At 38.2% G+C, this 19,471-nt stretch overlaps 1 protein-coding gene across 4 annotated transcripts in view; it reads left to right on the top strand.

Annotated features, from left to right (window-relative positions):
• The window catches only part of rapgef4a (Rap guanine nucleotide exchange factor 4a), a 57,343-nt gene that overhangs the window by 10,321 nt on the left and 27,551 nt on the right, over nucleotides 1–19,471 (top strand). For 2 of the 4 annotated variants that reach the window (XM_007889999.2, XM_042336366.1), the window contains exons 3-5: nucleotides 221–309; nucleotides 687–833; nucleotides 18,962–19,034. In XM_007889999.2, coding sequence (XP_007888190.1) covers nucleotides 221–309; nucleotides 687–833; nucleotides 18,962–19,034 — 309 coding nt within the window. Of the gene's footprint in view, nucleotides 1–220; nucleotides 310–686; nucleotides 834–8,275; nucleotides 8,334–11,848; nucleotides 11,906–18,961; nucleotides 19,035–19,471 lie in introns of those variants that run through there. The other 2 variants (XM_007890004.2, XM_007890002.2) reach the window with 2 other exon arrangements.

Genomic DNA, 19,471 nt, shown 5'->3' with positions numbered 1-19,471 from the left:
TGTACCATCTTTCGAGTTAATGCGGATCCATAGGAAGACCAGCACTGTTACGTGAGGACCTGTTATACATTGGCAGATGTTCTAACGTGGTTCCCCCCGTATAATTGCGTATCAAATGTCGTACACGACTTTTTTTTTCCCATGTGGATTTTTGTTTTGCGAGAGCTAAGCACAGAACTGTTTACAAATACCTGTACTGTGCTTTATGTTGGCTTTGTAGTGTTTCGGCAAGGGGACATTGGGACAAGTTGGTACGCTGTGCTCACAGGAGCTTTGGATGTTAAAGTATCAGAAACAGGCTGCCATCAGGTAAAGAGAGTGACCTTATTATGCACCCTTGAGGATTCTTTTCAAAATCCTAGTTGCCGTAATATCCTTTTTATAAAGAAACACTTTGTCTTTTTTGCACGACTATTCTTCCCATTTTTTTCCATTAAAAACTTCACCACAACATGTGCTCGTAGCTGTTTCTTTTGCTAACGCTTTGATTGAAACTAAACTGTAATACGACTGTGCTATTCTGGCAAGTTTTATCCAACAACTTTCGAGTAATATATAGAGGATAGAATATTTCTCATTACACTAAATGCTCATTGCTGCTTCTTTTGCTAAACTGACTTCCTTTTAAACATGGTCTGTTTTGGCGTCCTGTTTTTTTTCCCCTCTTGATTGTGTATATCTGAAAGGATGCTGTTACACTCTGTACTCTGGGAATTGGAACAGCTTTTGGTGAGTCAATCCTGGACAACACCCCACGCCACGCAACAATTGTCACCAAGGAGTACACCGAACTGCTTCGGATTGAACAGAAAGACTTCAAAGCACTGTGGGAGGTAAATCTAAAGGTTACTCAATCAAAAATCGTTAACATACAGAAGAAGGAAATGGTTTGTACAGTAAACGTGCTCGCTTCCTACCATTAACATTTCATTTTAATCTTGCAAAATGATGTATTCAGCACAACCACTTACAATAATATGTGGACATTTATCAACAATTCACAAAAGAAACTATTGCATTATTAGCTGCACTCAAAAATGCATTAAATTCTCCAAGGCAACAATTTTCAGGCATTCCATCGCTTACTGATAGGAACTTACCTTCAGGAAATAACAGATAAATCCTCGACACTTAAGGCAGATAACGCTTAGGTAACAAATAATTTTCGCAGCTCAAGAAGTACGTGCCAGGTAAGTGTAAATGAAAAACAAAATAAAAAAAACACCGGGTCGCTGAACGAATCGATTTAAAGGAATGGACCAAACTCTTGGTCGAGCACTCATTCATTTTGTTGAATACTCAACACGAATAAAGTAAAAAACAGTTAGATATTGCAACTTTAAACTGTGTTGCACTAATTATCTTTGCCAACATATGGAGTGTTAATACTTCAAGAGTGTGACAGTCTGTGGAATTAATTTGTAAACCGTGTGAAGTTGCAGCAGGATGAACAGAAGGTTTGCCATGAGCCACGTTTAATAAAAGTTGCATGAAACCAGAAACTGAAAAAGGCTAAAAGGCAATGGGATCTGGGAAAATTTGAGACAGTGCTATGAGCTGGAGGCAATACAACAGGAACAAATGAGAGCAGGTTTGAATTTGGGGATTGTGCATGTTTAATTACAGGTATTGTTAATTATGTAATTAATAACTGATGATTCGATAACCTTTTCTTGGTTAATTACATAATTAAGTGAAGTCTACACATGGTTAGCACAACCCGCAAATGAGCCCCTGATATTACCATAATGATTAGCAACCGGCTGAAGTGAAGGCAAGCAGAGGATAATCATTACAGGAGCTATTAAAATAGGGTATCCCAAGGCTCCTCTGGTTCCTTGTATACATTAATGACTTGGATTTGTAGATTAAGTGCAAACTGGTTAATTTTGTAGATGACCCCAAATTAAGGGGGGCTGGGGGGGGGGAACTGTGGAATTAGAGGAGGTATCCAAGATCTCGTAAAGAAAGCTCAAGAGGGTGTGCTCCTGGGCTAACCAGTGGCAAATAAACTTCAATACAGATAAACGACAGGTTAGGAGTAAAAATAAAAGGCAGTAATATAATACGTCCTCACTTGATACTCATGTGTCTGCACTTTCCAGCACCGGTTACTGGATAGGGATCAAGGATGTAAATTCTAATTGATTTGTGCTTCTCTTGTCTATGGGTAACAGGCCAATAATAGTATATTTACCAGTGCTCTGTGTGAGATCAGTTAACTCATTAAAGCTTAGGTCAAACCTGGGACTTGACAGATCAGCATAACTCAGCTTTACTCTTGACTGTGGCTTTGCTAACTGAGCTAATAGAAAACTAAATTGAAAGCTTTTAATCATTAAATGATCCTAACCTCTATTGATGATGGTTCCCTATTTTGCTTCCAGTTTTGTTGATCAACTTCAGTTCATCCCGTCAAACAAATTTAGGAAATTAACCAAATATTTTTAGACCCCCACCCCCTATCCTAATCATGCTACACCTGCTCTTTGCAAGTAATGACTAATACCTGAAAGCAATCAATCAATTATGATGATCTCAATTATTGTAATAATCTCAGATTAAAGGGGTGCAGGTAATTTAATTACTGTGTTAAATTGCTATCAGAATACCCGTGTTTCTAGAGGAGGAGAAACTATTGCAGTCAGATTAGAAATCCTCTGAGTTTTAATGAACTGCATTATACCTCAATTGCAGCAAATCCTAGTTCTTTGGAAGTCTCTCAGTCTTTTCAAATGGGTTTCTTTAAACGGGTATGATAGCAGTCAATGGAATTTATTTAGCTTGTGGCTGATGGTGGTTGCTGCATTACAGACGGTTATTCTATGTTACTGTGTGAATTATTCTGTATAATGAAGGGTTTATAGGTTCTGGATGGTTATGTGGTTTGACTGAGGGATCAATCCTTTTCTGCTTGTTATGTTTCCCTCAGTTCTATATAATAATAATTCTTGCAGTTGATATAACGCCTTAACACGTGGTTGAGATGTCACAAAGCGCTTCACAGAATATACTGTAAAGTGGATTGACTGTGTATTTTGTGGGTGAAATATATTTATTTTTTGCTTCCTATGTCACTATAATGTTGTAAAAATAGCTAGAAAAAAAGGTCAGTGTGCAATGCTGTTATATATTACCTTGCCATGTTGTTTTCTGACAGTTGGACAATTCACGTTGTGAAATGACTTTGTTATTATTAGACTAATTACAGTGCAAATTGGAATTGTGGAAGACTTGCATTAAAACAAAATACAAGATCAAACATGGTGAACTTTTTAAAAAAAAATCCCGTTAAATGTTGTTTAATTTGTAAACGTCTGTGTTTTTATTTGACTGTGTAGACTGTGACCCTTGCAAGTATTATCAGGAATGTATTTCCCATTTAAACTAACCTATTTTGATTTCATGAGTTTGCCAGACTATTTGACGTGCATTTTGAGTGTGTTTATCAGTGTTGCGGATAGCAAATCTGCTCAGACTTTACTCTCTGCTTCCACCTACCCTTTGTTGCACTATAACTGCATGTAGTGAATGAAGTTTGCAGCCATTCATAAAATACAATCCCTCTCTGGAATTTCAACGTGTAGGAGGGATGCATTGAAATTCTCAGTTTGATTTGGTTGCTCTTAAGCATTGCGATGGGTTTCCGAATGTGTCAGATGCCCGGCTGACAAAAAAAAAATTACATTTATATAACCCTTTCATATTGGGAGGACATCATTTATTCCTTGTGTTAATTGTATCCCCTACTCTTTTGTAATAATTTGCTAGTATTCGACCTATTCAACATTTGCAGTTACAGCTAGCCTTGGAAACGAACTATAAATATATCTAGAAAGCAAGAGTAACTTGAGAATGAAACGACAACAAAATGAAGTATGCTTCAGAGATATTTTGCTTTGATGAGTGAGTACAATCATGCGTTTACTGTGTTTTTTTTTAATTGCTCTACTTTTTGCCAATCTGGAGAATTATTCTCTGCTGGTCAGTAAACTGAGTATGTTTGGCAGAGTGTGCTTTATTCTCCACTAGCTGTTACGTTGGAGCTATGTAATTATACTGGGGGATCCGTGTTTAAATATAAGATCCTAAATTTACCATCACTAACCACCCCTCCTCCCTTTCCTGCTATCCTGCGTAAGAGATGCTATCTAAATGCAATTTGTTAGTAATTTGTGATAGATTGTCAGTTTATTGGAATCCTAGATTTGATTAATCTAATAATTTGAATATCAAATGAAACGTGCCTCATTGAAGTGCACATACTGAATGTGAATTTGATCTGTCATAGATGTATAATGTCCTGTAGTTATTTATAGAAACACTACTATGTTTTCATCTTACAAAATTCTTAGATCGAGACTGCGAGTTGACCCATGTTATTAGTGTAAATCCGAATAATCTGATTGAGTTCAATAAAGCTCTGTTGCAGTGTGAAACCACAATGATTGAAAGCATTGCAAACTCTGTTCATCAAGACAGGATGAAATGCACAGGATGTTTTGGTTCAATGCAGTTCACCACAAATTAAAATAAATACAGATAGGGTTGGTATAATTTTACATTCCATTGTACTGTTGAAGCATCTAAATTTAAGCAGGAAGGGTTTGAAAGGACCGGGAGGTTACACTATGTTAATAGCCCTTGTGTCATAAACTGGTCAGGTTTCCTGAAAATCTGCCAATATAAACTTCCTTTGTGTAGCTTTTTTTTAAGCTAGTACGTGAGATTATACAAAAAGTACTTAGAATAAGAGGAAGACCATTCAACGTTTGGTGGTAAAATTGGATAAAGAAACTAATGAACCTTTGGGTTACTGCTATTACGTTCTGCTAAAGCAACCCGATTCCTTCTGAGGTTCGTTTGAGTGTTTTCATTCGCTTATGCATAAGTATTGTAACAGTGAAGTGTTATCCAAATTCCAGTAACTGCTTCAATGGCTTTTGTTCCTAAAAGGGCTGTTGTAACTACAGCTATTCATTAAATATTTGTGGCTACATTAATTCAAATTGTTAATGGTTCGACTTCCTGCTAAAGAATATAAATGTAATTTAGAACTGTGGTGATTGTCTGTTTACCAAAGTTGCCAAAGTGAAGTATTCATTGGATGATGTACTTGTACTGTTGTGGTTTAGCATTTAGGGATTCATTTATAATGGTCCGAGTATTTAATTGCAAGAATTTTGTTATAGACCTGTGTCTACTTTATATGATGTGTTTCAGGTTGGTTTCTGAGTTTCACATGTGCGATTCTCTCTTTATTCCCAGCAAATGTGTTTGTGGAGCAGGAAGTATAAATTCCATTTCTTTCTTCCAATCACTTGATTGTTTGAAGCAATTTGAAATAAATGGGGCATAAAGGATGCTGTATTTAGCTTGCGTATTACTTGATAACTGGTTCAAATGGACTAGAAGTTAGTTCACTTCCAGATAAAGTATGTAAGCGCATCATGAGACTTAAACAAGGTCACCAGCAGCAGTTGGACATCATTTAAGCAGTCTGAGATGTTATCCCGTGTGACGGGTGCTGTATAAATCCAAGTTGCGATTGTACATGCCTGAAACTTTTCTTTTAAATGCTCTAATTCTCTCTCCCTCTCTCTCGATTTACTCTCTTTGCAATATTGCTCCAATGAAAAACAAGTCCCAACTTTTTAAACCTCTCCCAAAGAGTGATTAGTAGCTGTATTGGAAACGGTAGGTGACTGGACTGAAAGATTTGTTTTTTGCAAGAGCCAGTTCAGACACGATGAACCACATGGCCTTCTTCTGTGGCGTACATTTTTTCTGGTTCCTTGTAAAATAACCTCTAATTCCTGGTGACAGATGTGACAACAAGAGAGGAGTGCAGTATTTGTAGTATTGAATGGGAACTGGACTGGAGAGATATCCTGGATTGGAGTTGAGGTATAGATCAGCCATGATCTGATAGAATGGGGGAACCAGCTAGAGGGGCTGAATGGTCCAATCCTGTTCCTATGAGTGAAGTCGTTGAGCCTTGTTTGCCTTTTTCTCTTTCTATGGATAAATTAGTCATTCACTTCATGGCTGTTTGTGGGACATTGCTATATACAACTAGGTTACTGTGTTTGCCTACAAATATAAAGTCACTGTGCCCAGCGGTAAACCCTGTGACCTGCTTTCAGACAGTTTGATGACTTGATAAGGCACAGTGTCGAGTGCAAGCGGGGCTTGTCGTAACAGCAAAGAGAATATTCCTGTCAAAGCCCAACAAGTTAAAATTAACTCAAAGATCAAATGAAACAGGAAACTTGCAATCTATTTGAATCTTTTAATCATGTGGTCTTCTGCAGGGACATTTTTTGCATTTCAGGATATCCTGTCTTAGAGTCCAATGATTCACAATGTGTGATTACCAAAATGTTCAAGTTTAAAGGACTGTGAGAGTAACACAGCAGAGCCCGACCCAATCCTGGGACAATGTTTACTCAGGTGGACTGCCAGAAATGTCGCCTGTTATATAGAGATTGGGTGCAGGAACTTGGCTAATTTTGTTCCCTCCCTGATCCAGGGACAGTGTATTTTTTTTTCCTTTCTAGGTGCGTATCCGTTTTAATAAAATTCTGACTCAAAAGCCGTTTCCTATCCGTGTGGCATTTAACGTCATAAAGTTTGTGTTTCTGGTCAAAGTGGTGAGGAAGAGGGAAGGTTGGTGAGATGTGGGCACCCTCTCACAGTGACTAGAGTATATATTTTTTTAACCTGGGGCCATATATTTTAAAAAAAAGTTTTTTAATGTCCTGCATTTCAATTTACACTCTTAAATAATCCAAGTAATGGACTTTAATCTAGTTCATGCATTTCAGCAGATATGTTAGTTTATAGGAGACAATATCTTGTACCGCTTTCCATGCAATGATTTGCTGGCACCATAGTACAGTCTGTTATAAATAGTTTTGCTTTTGTGACACTTAATTAGCCACTTGAAGCTAAAGTGTATATTAGCACATGTTGCAATCTGACATTATTTAGGTTGATGCTTAGTATTGAGATGTGAGTTATTAGTGCTATAGTTTGAGACACCACTTTTGTGAATTCAATAAACACTATATCAAATTATACACTCGTGGGAAGACACCTACTCACCACCAAAAGCAAGAATTAGTATTTATTTTCATAAATTGGTAATTCAATTCATGGCTGTTTTCGGGACCTTGCTGCGTGTAAAATGACTGCCATGTTTGACTTTGAGCCGTTTTGAAGTTGCAGGTGCTTTATCAAATGCAAGGATTATTTTTGATGCATTGATGGGGAGGAAAACTGAGCCATTTAATGTGATACTATTTCACTTTCCACTTTAAGTGGAAGGAGATTGCTCCTAAAGGTACGATGCGCAGGGTAGTCAGGCCCTGCAATAACCACATTAACTAAAAATGGTGTCAATAACAGGACTGTGCATTTATCTCAGCTATGGACAAAATAAGTGGTTTCAAGATTTACTGTAGTGTTTCTGGTGCCTGTTTGCTGTGTGTCATTGGTGGGGGAGGGAGAAAGAGAGAGATTGGCACCATAAATACTACAGTAAATCTTTAAACATCCTATAATTCCCTCTTACTCATCTTTTAGTTTATTTTGTTGAACTTCCTTTTCTAAGCGATTCTATTCATCTAATTTCTGCTTCTTGTCTCCCTTTGTGTAATATTAGTTTGGTTTCCTGTCTCCTTAACATCCTTGGTTGTGGTCAACTGTTGGCATTGCTTCCAGCGAGGCTTTGGTGTGGATTAATCAGGTCAAAACATCAAGACTTTATAATCTTTATATACTTATCCTTCATTCATCCCCTTTTTTGGAGTTTTCTTCTCGCGCGCGTGTGTGTGTGTGCGCGTGTGTGCGCGTGTGTTTAAGTCTGTCAGGATGTTCAGTCGTGAGCTGTGTAGTTAATGCAGCGTTATTGATTTGTGCACGATGATGATTGCCTTACTACAATGGGATGGTCGCAGCATCGTAGCTCTGCGTGAGGCCAGTTGCCAATCTATTAGAATAGTTCCCATCTACTCAGCGTGAAGGTATCAGTCCTAAGTTTTACTGATGTTACTGAAAAGCAGTAGAATCGCTGACAGTAATACCAATCATACTGTAATTAGGAGTGGAAAATTCCACCTTCTTACTAGCATGGGGTAAGTTCCAATTGATCTTTGACGAGCAGATAAACAAAGCCAACACACTGGTGTGCAAGTAATAGCAGTGTATTTATCTCTCTGTTTCCGAACCTTCAAGATCTCTTTTTCCTGCTTTCTTACTGCATCAGATCATTTGTGGGTTGATGCAACTCTTCCCGATCCACCGGCTCATTTCTCCTCTGTGCCACAAAGGTAGGTTTTCATCTTTTGTTTTCTCTCGAAAAATAACCTGCCTTTGATCGAAAGTTAGTTTTCGGTCTTGTTGAAAAGTGAATTGGAAACAAATTCTGAAAACGTGTCGTTCACCAAGGAGCACGTAAACGTATTAATTGTGCTTCTTTTTCTAAATCCGAGCTTAAATTCTATTTGTAGCTTCAATTGCTTCTGTGTTTTCTGCCTGGAAATTGAACCTGAAAGGATTACTGTAAATTTCTCCCTTTTAATATGATGTAAACGCCTTGTGGGTATCTATAAGTGAATTACGAAGCATTAATCCAATCACAGAGTTCAGATGAATCCTTAACTGCAATTTACCTTATGAACTTTGAGATTAAATTGCCACATTTTATTCAAATAATTATTTTAGCATTAAAGCATTCTTTTTAACTGAATTATCTGTTGAAAACTATCTAGTTTTCTAATTTGCTGCCTACTTGTAATGAACCTAAAAGATTTATTTGGGTCCCATTTGATGCAATCTGCTTTTTAATTGTCGTGACTTCCTCTAATAGTCCCTTAACTCCAGACATAATAATAATCCTTACATTTGATATAGCGCCTTATTGCACCTTTGAGACGTCTCAAAGCTTTTCACAGAATATACTGTACAGTGAATTGACTGCATATTTGTGAGCGAAACATTCCTTCACTCTTGTAAACCGGTCATAAACCTTTGCAGGTGAAGTGCTTCTAAATGGTGGGGGTTCTATGCAAATGCAAGAACCTTGGAGTCATCTTGTCACTATTTTTGATCTCCCGTTCATGTGTATCCTATAAGCAGAATGCATCACAGAACTGTACACTGAATGTGCCCTGTGCAAAGACTGGATGTAAAAGCACTGTTTCCACATGTTTGTGGTATCACTGACTGACTGTTCAGAGCAGAGTGTCATTGAGAATCGAGCTGAAATTCTGACTTGCTGTCCAGCCACTGCGAGCCACTATGGTTTTAAAAATATAATCTTTAACAAATTATATTGAAAAAAAGTTTAATCTTCAAATGGAAGATGTAGTATTCACTGAATCACTGGTGTTGGCAATTGAAGATTAACACTGATAATAGGTATAAAACTCTCATAAAATTAACAGACTCCCAATTGTCACAAAATACTCCCATCATAAGTATGTTGTTCGTCTGTCAAAAAAATGAAGCACGTAATGTCTGAACTGCTGGCATCCCAAGTGTATCATGTCACTGTAATGATTGTCTGTTGCAGGCAGATCAAGAAAGAATGGAAATAAAAAATCTTAGTTATGCTCTTAATAACCCTAGTTCTTATGAAATAAAAATGTTTTATAAGGCACAATGCAGTGTTGGTGTCCTTACAGTGATCTCCATTTGGAATGTATATGACAGTATTCCCATAGCAAAATGGCAATCTCCATTATGAGCACAGATTGTAGTGAGCACAGTTTGCTATTGACATCCTTCCTCCCCTTTGGCATTCAATGGATCATTTCAGCATAATGGCCGATTCTTTAAAAAATGGGCTCGTGTTCAATTCTTGACTCATAAGTCGTGTAGTTCAGTAGGAACTCGATTCAGGAATTCAGATAAAATTCAATGGGGAAATACCCCAGGTTCTGGAAATATCAAATCCCTACATTTGATGTAGTGCCTTATACTATTGAAATAAGAATAATAAATGTCCTTGCATTTGATATAACGTCTTATCACGTCGTTGAAACGTCTCAAAGCGCTTCACAGGATATATACTTGGATTAACTGTATTTTGCGGACGAAATGGCTAAATGCATTTTGAGCAAGTAGCTAAACTACCTTCATATTCGCAAAGTGGGACTGGGCTTATGCAATACCTTTGGGAGAGCTTTGTGTGGGATATCAGCTGGTCCCTGACTTATTTACGGTGACCTCATCCTATTAGTCTATCATTGCACTCAAGCCCCTTAGGGATTTTTGATGCATTATTAAACTAGTCTGAAACTTGAACTGATCTGAATTATTTTATTTAATTATTTGATGCATTATCAACAAATTACTGAAACTTTACGTATAGATTCATATAACGTTTACAGCACAAAGAAGGCTATGAGGTGCATTGTCTCTGCACTGGTTCTAACCCCCATAGGAGCTGTCTACTCTAAACTCCATTTCTTTTCTTGTTCCTCATACATGTTCATTTTTTTCCCCTTAAATATTTATCCAATTCCTTTTTAAATGGTGTTATGGACTTAGCTTCAATATAGATTTGTGCTAATGCATTCCACATTATAACAACTCCCTGTAAGTTTTTTTTAAACAAAATCTAGCTGGTATTTTTTTTCCTGAATAAAGTATTTTAGGAAAATGTGGATTACTTTAAATATTGAGGCTAAGTGGAAGAGGTCTCTCCAATGACTGCTGAACGGTAGGTACACAGGAGGTTTGCTCTGAGTAGAAAGCGGTGTTATTTATTTAGAAAGAACTCACAAAAGGTTAGGCATATCTCTAGTTAGAAGAATTTTCTACTCGTAAGGCAGCACTTTGTTTTGCTAATGGTTCAGTGGGTACCAATAACTGAAGGGTGTAGCTGTTTCCACATATGAAATTAAACAGTGCTGTCTTGCTGAAGTGGCTAACCCATGCATGAGACTAAGCCATACAGTCGTAGAGTAGAGTCTTACAAGACAGAAGGAGGCCATTCAGCCTGTCGTATCTGAGCCAGGTCTTTGAAAGAGCTACCAACTTGTCCTACTCCCCCGCTCTTACCCCATAGCCCAGCAAAGTTTTACTTTTCAAGCATATATCTATAGAATCACAGTCCTGGCAATACTGTGGAAGCATTAGAGCTAGGTCTTGTAATAAACACTACTGCACTAGATACAGTACCTCCCTCCACCCCAGCCCCCTAGGGCTCAGTGTCGTGCTCTGCCACTGTCAAGTGCTCTGAGACACTATCCTGGGTGAGGGACGCAAAATAAATGCACATTGTTGTTGCCTTTATCTTTTCACATCATCTCAGTTTTCTCCCCTCCTTTCCTCACACTATTTGACCATTCAGGGGGAGTTACTTTGAAGAGCAGTGGATATTATGCCTGATTAGCAAACATAGAATACGCATGAATAGCATTTCTGCTTCATTGTACGTCAGTTTACTAATGAGTTCCTTTATCTTTATTTAATGGATCACTTCCTTTTTGTTCCATAACCAGTGGACATGAGCAAAACTGTGGCCATCTGGAAATTAAAAAATCCCCCATAATTTAGATTAAATAGAATTAACTTGAGTGCTGAATATTTTGATCCTAGTTTGGAATGTACAATTGTAAGCACTTCCCTTCCTCACAGTGATCTCCATTCTCAGAGTAAATACAACTTGACATTATGAATTATAAATGGACCTTTGCAAACCCGTGTCACTTGGGACACAGCATCTTGCATATCTACCAACTCCTTGTGTGTAGTAGGTAAGATGCAGAAGAGATCTGGAATGACTAGAATACTGCAGCAATTGTTTCAAGCACAAGATTCCTCTGAAATGTGGTAATGCTGGTGATAGTGCTGGACACGGGTCAGGAAAGAAAGGACTTGTGAGAAAATGAATGTAAGTGCTAATCTGCTTTTGACAGACAAATTAATCGGGTCCAGTTTTGTCTGTTGAATGGAAGAGCTGAGTGCTCTTTGCACAATCCTGGAGTTAAACAGCAAGTGTGTGTGTGTGTGTGTCTACAGAGTCTCTGTAGCAGAGTGTGATTTTTGAACTGCAGGTTATTTACTGAATTGGGCTGATTATTTGTGTAAGTCTGCATTTGTTCTCTTTTATGATATCTGTTGTGTGTGTGTGTATAAAGTAGATTGTATATGAGGATTAGCTGGACGACAAACTGGTATTTTTGTTGGTACAATTTAAGTGACTGAGTTTCTGAGAATAGCAGAATTGCAATTGTTCCTTTCCTAATTTTGTTTTTTAGACCATATAAAAAAATATACAGATATGTGCTGTTTGCTTTTCTCCACGTGAGGTTTTTCAATGATTTACATTGATTGATAGTGCAATGCTTCCTCCTTTCTGCATTATAATGAATTACTGCCATTTAAAGCTAGTTTTCAAACATTATGATGTGCATTCACGAGTCTTAACAGTTTCTGACAGAACGTACAAGTTAATGCTGTACAGTGTGGTATTCCTGCTCTGTGTGTTTGGAACTAAGTGCATATTAGGGTGACTAAAGTGATCACATTTTTATAATCTGTTAAAATCGAAATTTGGTTTGGTGCTAAGTATTCATTTTCCCCTGACTAAATCTAATTATTTAATGGCCTACATTTACAAGCGACATTCAGTTCAATGGGTCAGTTTAAACTGCATAAGTATTGATTGCTGATCCAATAAACCCCATTTATACAGCTCCCTCTATTACTGTTTACTCAGTTTTGTTATTCCGGAGACTTGTTCGCTGTTCTGTATTTGTACATGGATTTTTTTTGTATTAGGATTTCCAAAAAAACGGTGTTTTTATTGAATGACTGCATACTCCAAAATCCAAGGTAAAGATTATTAAAATCCTATATTGTACGAGGGCAAGTATAATCATGAACAAAGTAACACAGTAATGGAAAATGAAATCTTCATCACAGGTTTGTGTAACAGTGAGATGCAATTAATTTTTTTTTAAATCAGTACATTTATAAGCTAGCGCACTTGGATAATTGTTGATTGCTTTTAATCCTAGGCTAAGGTTTCAGATTTTTTTCAGTGTCCTGGGTGGATTCTCAAGCTAATATCGTGCATCCTCTCACTGCATTTATATGCTTTTTTTTTTTGTTTTAGATGATTTGGGATTTTGCTGCATTATATTTATTTTAATCATTCCAAAGATGACGCATTAGTTCAGAAAAAGGTTGCTGAAAAGTAGATTATTCATGACTAAATTGCAGTAGTTGAACTATTGGATGTACAAAAGTGAACTAAGTGTGTTTCATGGTCCGTTACTTATTCTTTATCAAAGTCTATTTCAGTCTTCTATCCAGAGTCCGATTTTTGTTGATACAAGATAACTAGGTACGTATGTTTTTCCTGAATTGTTTTGGCATTGCAGAAGTGAAAATGGCTGCATTCACCAAAGGGAAATGAAAGTTAATCCTGATATCCCAGGCTAAACTCCTTAGATACCCAGGGATCAGAAATTCATCCCCCTTCTCTCTCTCTCTCTCCTGTGCACATGTACATACATCTGGAGCAGTAAGAGTCCATTGCAAGTTGGACTGATGTGGATAAGGGTTCTATTTGTCTGACTGTGCAGCCGAGGACTGGGTTGTGGGGCTGTGTACATACAGCTCTCCAGTGTCTTCTCACAGTTAAAGGAAAGCAAGAATCAAATATGTAGCCTGAAGCGTTGTCCTTGTGGGTGATTTCTAGTCACTGCTACATGTTAGCTGGAGGCTTTGCTGTGCAGTGTGTGTTTGTGTGTGTGTGTGTATCAGTCTATTTTAAATTCCGGATTTGCAGGCTCTGAGTGGTTTAGTGGGAAGCTTTATCTTATTTTTGTAAACGTAGCTTTAAAATATTAAACTCTAAAGCCTATTTTTGTTTTTTTTTTCAAAAAAGAATACGCCACAAGAGCACAAATCCTGTGTACTGCAAGAAAGGGTTAACTTTTATGATTTTATAGAATTGTACCCTCGGTGTTACTGACTTTTCCATATTGATTTTATTTGGTTTCCCATAATTGGCTGATAACTGCAAAGATGCCACAGTATTTACCGAAGACTTTGTTTTGATCCGTTATTTCCTGAGATCCAGTCAGTATAAGATTTTTACATGTTAAGTGGAATTAATAGAATCAATACATTTCTGTTTAGAAAAGCTTTAAAAACGTGTTTAGAAAACTATGGAGGCATTGGTACACCATTAGATACATTTTAATTAATTGCAATGTTAACCGATCATTTCCCCCCCACTTCCACCTCCCTGTTTACGTGGTATATCTGTTACAGTTGTGTATTGGAGTAATAATAATAACCCTTGCATTTGAAATCGTGTTTTTCAAGTCTTTTAGATGTCTCGAAGAGCTTCACGGAATATACTGTAAAGTGACTTAACTGTATATTTGTGGGTGAAATACAGAAGTACCTGCCAGAGACAACTATAACTACTATGTATATTTATTTGTTTAAGATAGCCAGCTGTCACAGCAGCCAATAACTGGACTACAATAAGTGGACTACAATAACAACTTGAATTTAATCTGCCTGTCAGACCTAAGGAGTTGGATGAGTGCAAATTTCCTTCAGCTGAACGTTTACAAGACGGAAGCCATACTCTTTGGCTCTTGTCAATGTCTAAAATCTCACGGTTCTGACCTTCTCCACCTCCCTGACCTCCCCCTAAAACTCTCCGAACCCGTACGCATCCTCGGCGTCAGGTTCAACCCCCAATTATCCTTCCTCCCCCACATCCGGTCCCTCACCAGCACTGCTTTCTTCCACCTCTGATGCATCGCCCGTCTCTGCCAATACCTCACCCCAAAAGCTGCTGAAACCCTAGTCCAGGCCTTTGTCACCTCTCGGTTGGACTACTCTAACGCCCTCCTCGCCGGCCTCCCCTCCACTACCATCCATAAAATCCAACTTATTCAAAACTCTGTCGCCCGCATTCTCACCCGCAGCAAACTCCGCTCCCCGATTACCCCCAGTCCTTGCCAGACTGCACTGGCTGCCTGTCCCAGAGAGGATCCACTTCAAGATCCTCACCATTGTATTCAAATCCCTGAACTCCTCTGCACCCCCCGACCTCTCTGATCTCCTTTCTCCTCCCAACAGTTCCCGTTGCCTTCGCTCCACTGGGTCTGGCCTCCTCCTTATCCCCCTTGTCCTCCGCTCCACCCTCAGCGGCAATGCCTTCAGCCACTACGCCCCGAGGCTCTGAAATCCCTTCCTCACTCCCTTCGCCTCGCCCCCTCTCTTCCTATCTTCAGGTCTCTGCTGAAGACATTTCTTTTCGACTGCGCCTTTAGTCACCTTCCCCCCCCCTTCACCCTGGCTCGGCCCTGAGATCTGTTACTGTGAAGCGCTCTGAGACGCCGGCCAGCGTGGAGGGCGCTATATAAATCAAAGTTGTAGTTGTTGTCATAGTAGACTACAGTAAGAGTTGCATTTTTCTTTTTGGAAGAGGGTGGGAGGAAAGCATATCTGATTAGTTCTAAACTTGTGTGCATCAGATCACGTTTTTGCCTGTGAAGAGGAAACAGCATCAGCACTTGTGCGGTTGCAATCCTTCCTTCCTAATACTCCTCCAGGGTTGCTAAAAATAGCTTTTCATGGCTTGATGAATATTTGATGACAAACTTGCATTCATGAATCAGCAGCTTATGACTTAATGTGTGAGCACTCACACTGGCCCAAACTTCAAACATTATTGCTTTGTTTTATGAGCAAGAAATATCAGGTATCATAATATTTTGTTGCCATGGTCTTTGATAATGCTTCCATCTGATCACAGGCCTCTTTGAAGTTACATCTTTTATAAAGTAATTAGAGGGAAAACATAGGAACATGAGCGGACCATTCAGCCCCTCGAGCCTGGTCCTCCATTCTATCAGATCGTAGCTGATCTGTACATCAACTTACTGTCCTAAGTTTCAGATTTAGTTTTGGAGCCTGCTTAAATAATAATAGTAGTGATCATAATAATCCTTGCATTTGATATAGCACCTTATCATGTCATAGAGATGTCTCTAATCACTTCACAGGATATACTGTAAAGTGTGGAAACTGTATTTTGTGGGATGGTGTGTCCCAGGATATTGAGTAACATACATTATCCTTAATTAATATCAGTCATAGAAATACCGGTGGACTGAATTATTGTGCCTGGAAATTTTCACAATAGTAGTTTTATTTGAGAAGGGAATGTATCTTGTTTCCATAATGTTCCATGCCAAATATTCTTTCTAAACAGAATGCCTGTTTCAACCCAAACACAACTAGGAAAAGATTCTTAATCCAGCACGACAGCAATCTGAAGACTGCCATGAAATACACGAGCCTCACAAGCACAAATCCATTAGAGATTTGTAACGTTTGAATTTGCACAGCAATTGACAACGAGTGTAATTTTTTTTGTTAATCCACTGCATCGTGCTGTTTCTAGCAATGGTGGATTTAGGAAACGTAATGAAATTGTGATGAATGGGAATTGATGCTTTTATTTCAAAAGCAGCCTGCTATCAAACAGTTACTTGAATTCTCCTCAGAGTGCCGAGGCAGGTCATGTATTCCTGTACTCTCATTGAATTCAGGTAAGTATCATTTGATCAGTAAGACTCGTAACTCAAGTTTACCTGTCTGTTCTATTTTCGCTTTAGCAATTAAAAATTCATCAGAATATTTACATGGAACCGTTTAATGTTTCTACTCCCAGCAATGGACACTGGTAAAGGTAAACGTTCCACTAATTTGCAGGATTTTTTTTTCCAGGATCCTCTGATCTTTTTTATTTGGGATGCACTAAAAGCTTCATCTTCTTCAGTATACCAAGAGTCAGACGCAGATAGTTACATAGCAAGTGCTCCGGGATACTACCCTGTGTAAGGGTTGCTATATTGCAAGTTGTTGTTAGATAACATCGCAGGAGAAGAGTAGATTGGAATGTATTCTCGGAAAAAATGCTATCTGAATTTAAAATTTCATTCTTGAGACCACTATTCCAGGAAAGCAAACTAAATTTGTCTTGTCATCAGTGGTGGAGTCCTGTATCTGAGTGGTTAGAGTGCCCACCTCGCAAGCAATGTTGGGCAAGTTTTCTTACTCCACACGGTTCTGTTTACGTTGCAGTAAGTAGAAACCCGGTTTGTAGTCGATTGGCGGATTGCTTTTCCGGGGGTAATGATCCCTTCAAAAAAAAATAACAAAAACAAATTGGTCACTTCAATCCACGACTGTTATGGAACACTGCTGTGTGCAATTGGCCGCTGTGTTTCGCCCACAAAAAATATACAATCAATTCGCTTTACACTATATTTTGTGAAGCGCTTTGAGACATCTGGAAGACGTGATAAGGCACTATATCAAATGCAAGGATTATTATTATCTTTATTTGGCACCAACATAAAGATTAAAGCACAGGTTTTATTACAAAGGGATATGATTTTAAGCTTTTTTTTAAAAAAAGCGATATCCTAAGCTAAGGTACAGAGCCTTCTGACTGATATGTGGCATTTAAAAAGGAAACAGTGAAATATATGATTCCCGAGAGGGTTAGGAAACTGCGGTGGGGAAAGCTAGAAATTTGTCCTTTTGGGCTCCGAAACCAAATCTATTTGACTTGAGTGTTGAATACACTAATTGTATTTTCTCATTCCTGCATTCTGTAAATCAAATAAAACAAAAAAGGCAATGTTTCATTTGGACCATTATCACTGGTCTCCAGAATGGGATTGGGGTGACAGAATGCTTCCATGAAGCAGACATCTTTACATCAAGAGTGTTGAAGTCGAGACACAGTATAACGCAGTGTGGGTGACTTGCTTGGCAAAGACGGTTCACATGATGTAATTAACTCTTTCAAACATACATCTGAATAAGTAGTTAAAAATAGATCAAAGCTTACAAATGTGACACTGATGATTATTATTAATTCTTGCATTTGATATAGTTCTTTATCACGTTGCCAACACGTCTGTAGCACAGCATTTTCTATAAAGTGTCTATTTGTAGGCATATATAATTTAATACTGCATAGAAAGGAATGCTCAAGTAAGTCCGTACAGTGACATGGAATGCAGGTAGTTAGAGATGTAAATGTGGGTTATAAGGCTGCATTAATATTCTGTATTTGCTTGATGGTCTTTTGGAGCTGGGAAGAAATTTCCGTCCTTTATTTTCTTAGTGATTGGTTGCCTGCCTCGGGAGATTGAGTGGTTGAGAAGAGTCCATTAAAGAATACATTGTCTAGTACTTGGTCTGTGAAGGGACTTTGTGCGCAAAATAACTCTTCCACGGTGCATTTGTGTGAACTTTTTACATGCTTCTATCGAGTTCAATGTAATTTCATGTGGTACGATGAAGGATACAGTTGAAAGTACAAAATGATAAAAGGAAGAAGAAATATATCTATTTCTTTGTTCAATCTATATTACACATACAGATTCTTCATGCGAAAAAGAACCTTTTGTCTCAATTTACTTAGTCTGGGAAATGTAATTTGAGGCTTTGCTGGCTTCCTGAAATTGTGCAGTTTTATGGCAGAAACAGCTGTGAGGATCAACTGCTTTATTACATAATACACAGGAATAATTCACTTCAGCGCTGATTTGTAGTAGCAATAGAAAGTATGTGTACGAACCAATATTTTACCAGCTACCAATCTGCTTTTATCTCTTGATGTAATGTTTATCTTGTTTGTTTTGTAGAAAGTCGCAATGTCCTTGCACTTAGACCTCAGCAACTCCAACAAAACTATAGATGCTCCAGCACCATGATCTTTGAGTTCCATTACAATGACCAATGCTTACTAAATTACTGCCATAAATCCAGTTTTGCTTTTTTTTAAAAAAAGCTTTGTCTTATTTTCCTTGCAACTTGACTAAGCTGTCTGTTATTGATGTATTACATTTTAACCAAACCTTGTTTAATACTAATCTGTATTAATTTATTTCAGAAATATCGACAATATATGGCTGGACTCCTGGCCCCACCCTATGGTGTTATGGAAACTGGATCCAGTAATAACAGTACGTTTTTTTTTAGTAGATCAGACATTTGAAGCACAAACCATGACAACTCCATGTACAATGTGTATAGTTTCCCTCTTCTCCAGTCTCCCCAGCTCCACTCTCCACAAAATCCAACAACAGATTAAAGAAAACCGAGCGTTGCTCAATCTATTCTAATAGTAAGGTAGGAGATGAATGTGGCCCATGTTCATAGCGCAACTAGGAACTTGTAAAACCTCATCGGGACAGGCAGCTACGTTTGAATATAGGGAGGCACCAAGTATTCTGCTGTGTTGTTTGGATGCGGAACAGATGTTTTGAATAATTTAATGAAACGAATGGTATTTCTTCAAATGCCAGAGTCCAAATTCAGGAGGTTTGTTCCGGTTGCTGATAAACCTGCTGAATCTAGGGCCCTCTTGTGGCTCAAGATTATAATATTATTTACCCCTTAA

The sequence above is a fragment of the Callorhinchus milii genome, unplaced genomic scaffold (assembly GCF_018977255.1).
Source record: "Callorhinchus milii isolate IMCB2004 unplaced genomic scaffold, IMCB_Cmil_1.0 Scaffold6, whole genome shotgun sequence".
Lineage (NCBI taxonomy): Eukaryota > Metazoa > Chordata > Chondrichthyes > Chimaeriformes > Callorhinchidae > Callorhinchus > Callorhinchus milii.
The sequence above is the reverse complement of the archived record's forward strand: the minus strand, read 5'-3'. Positions and strand labels throughout refer to the sequence as shown.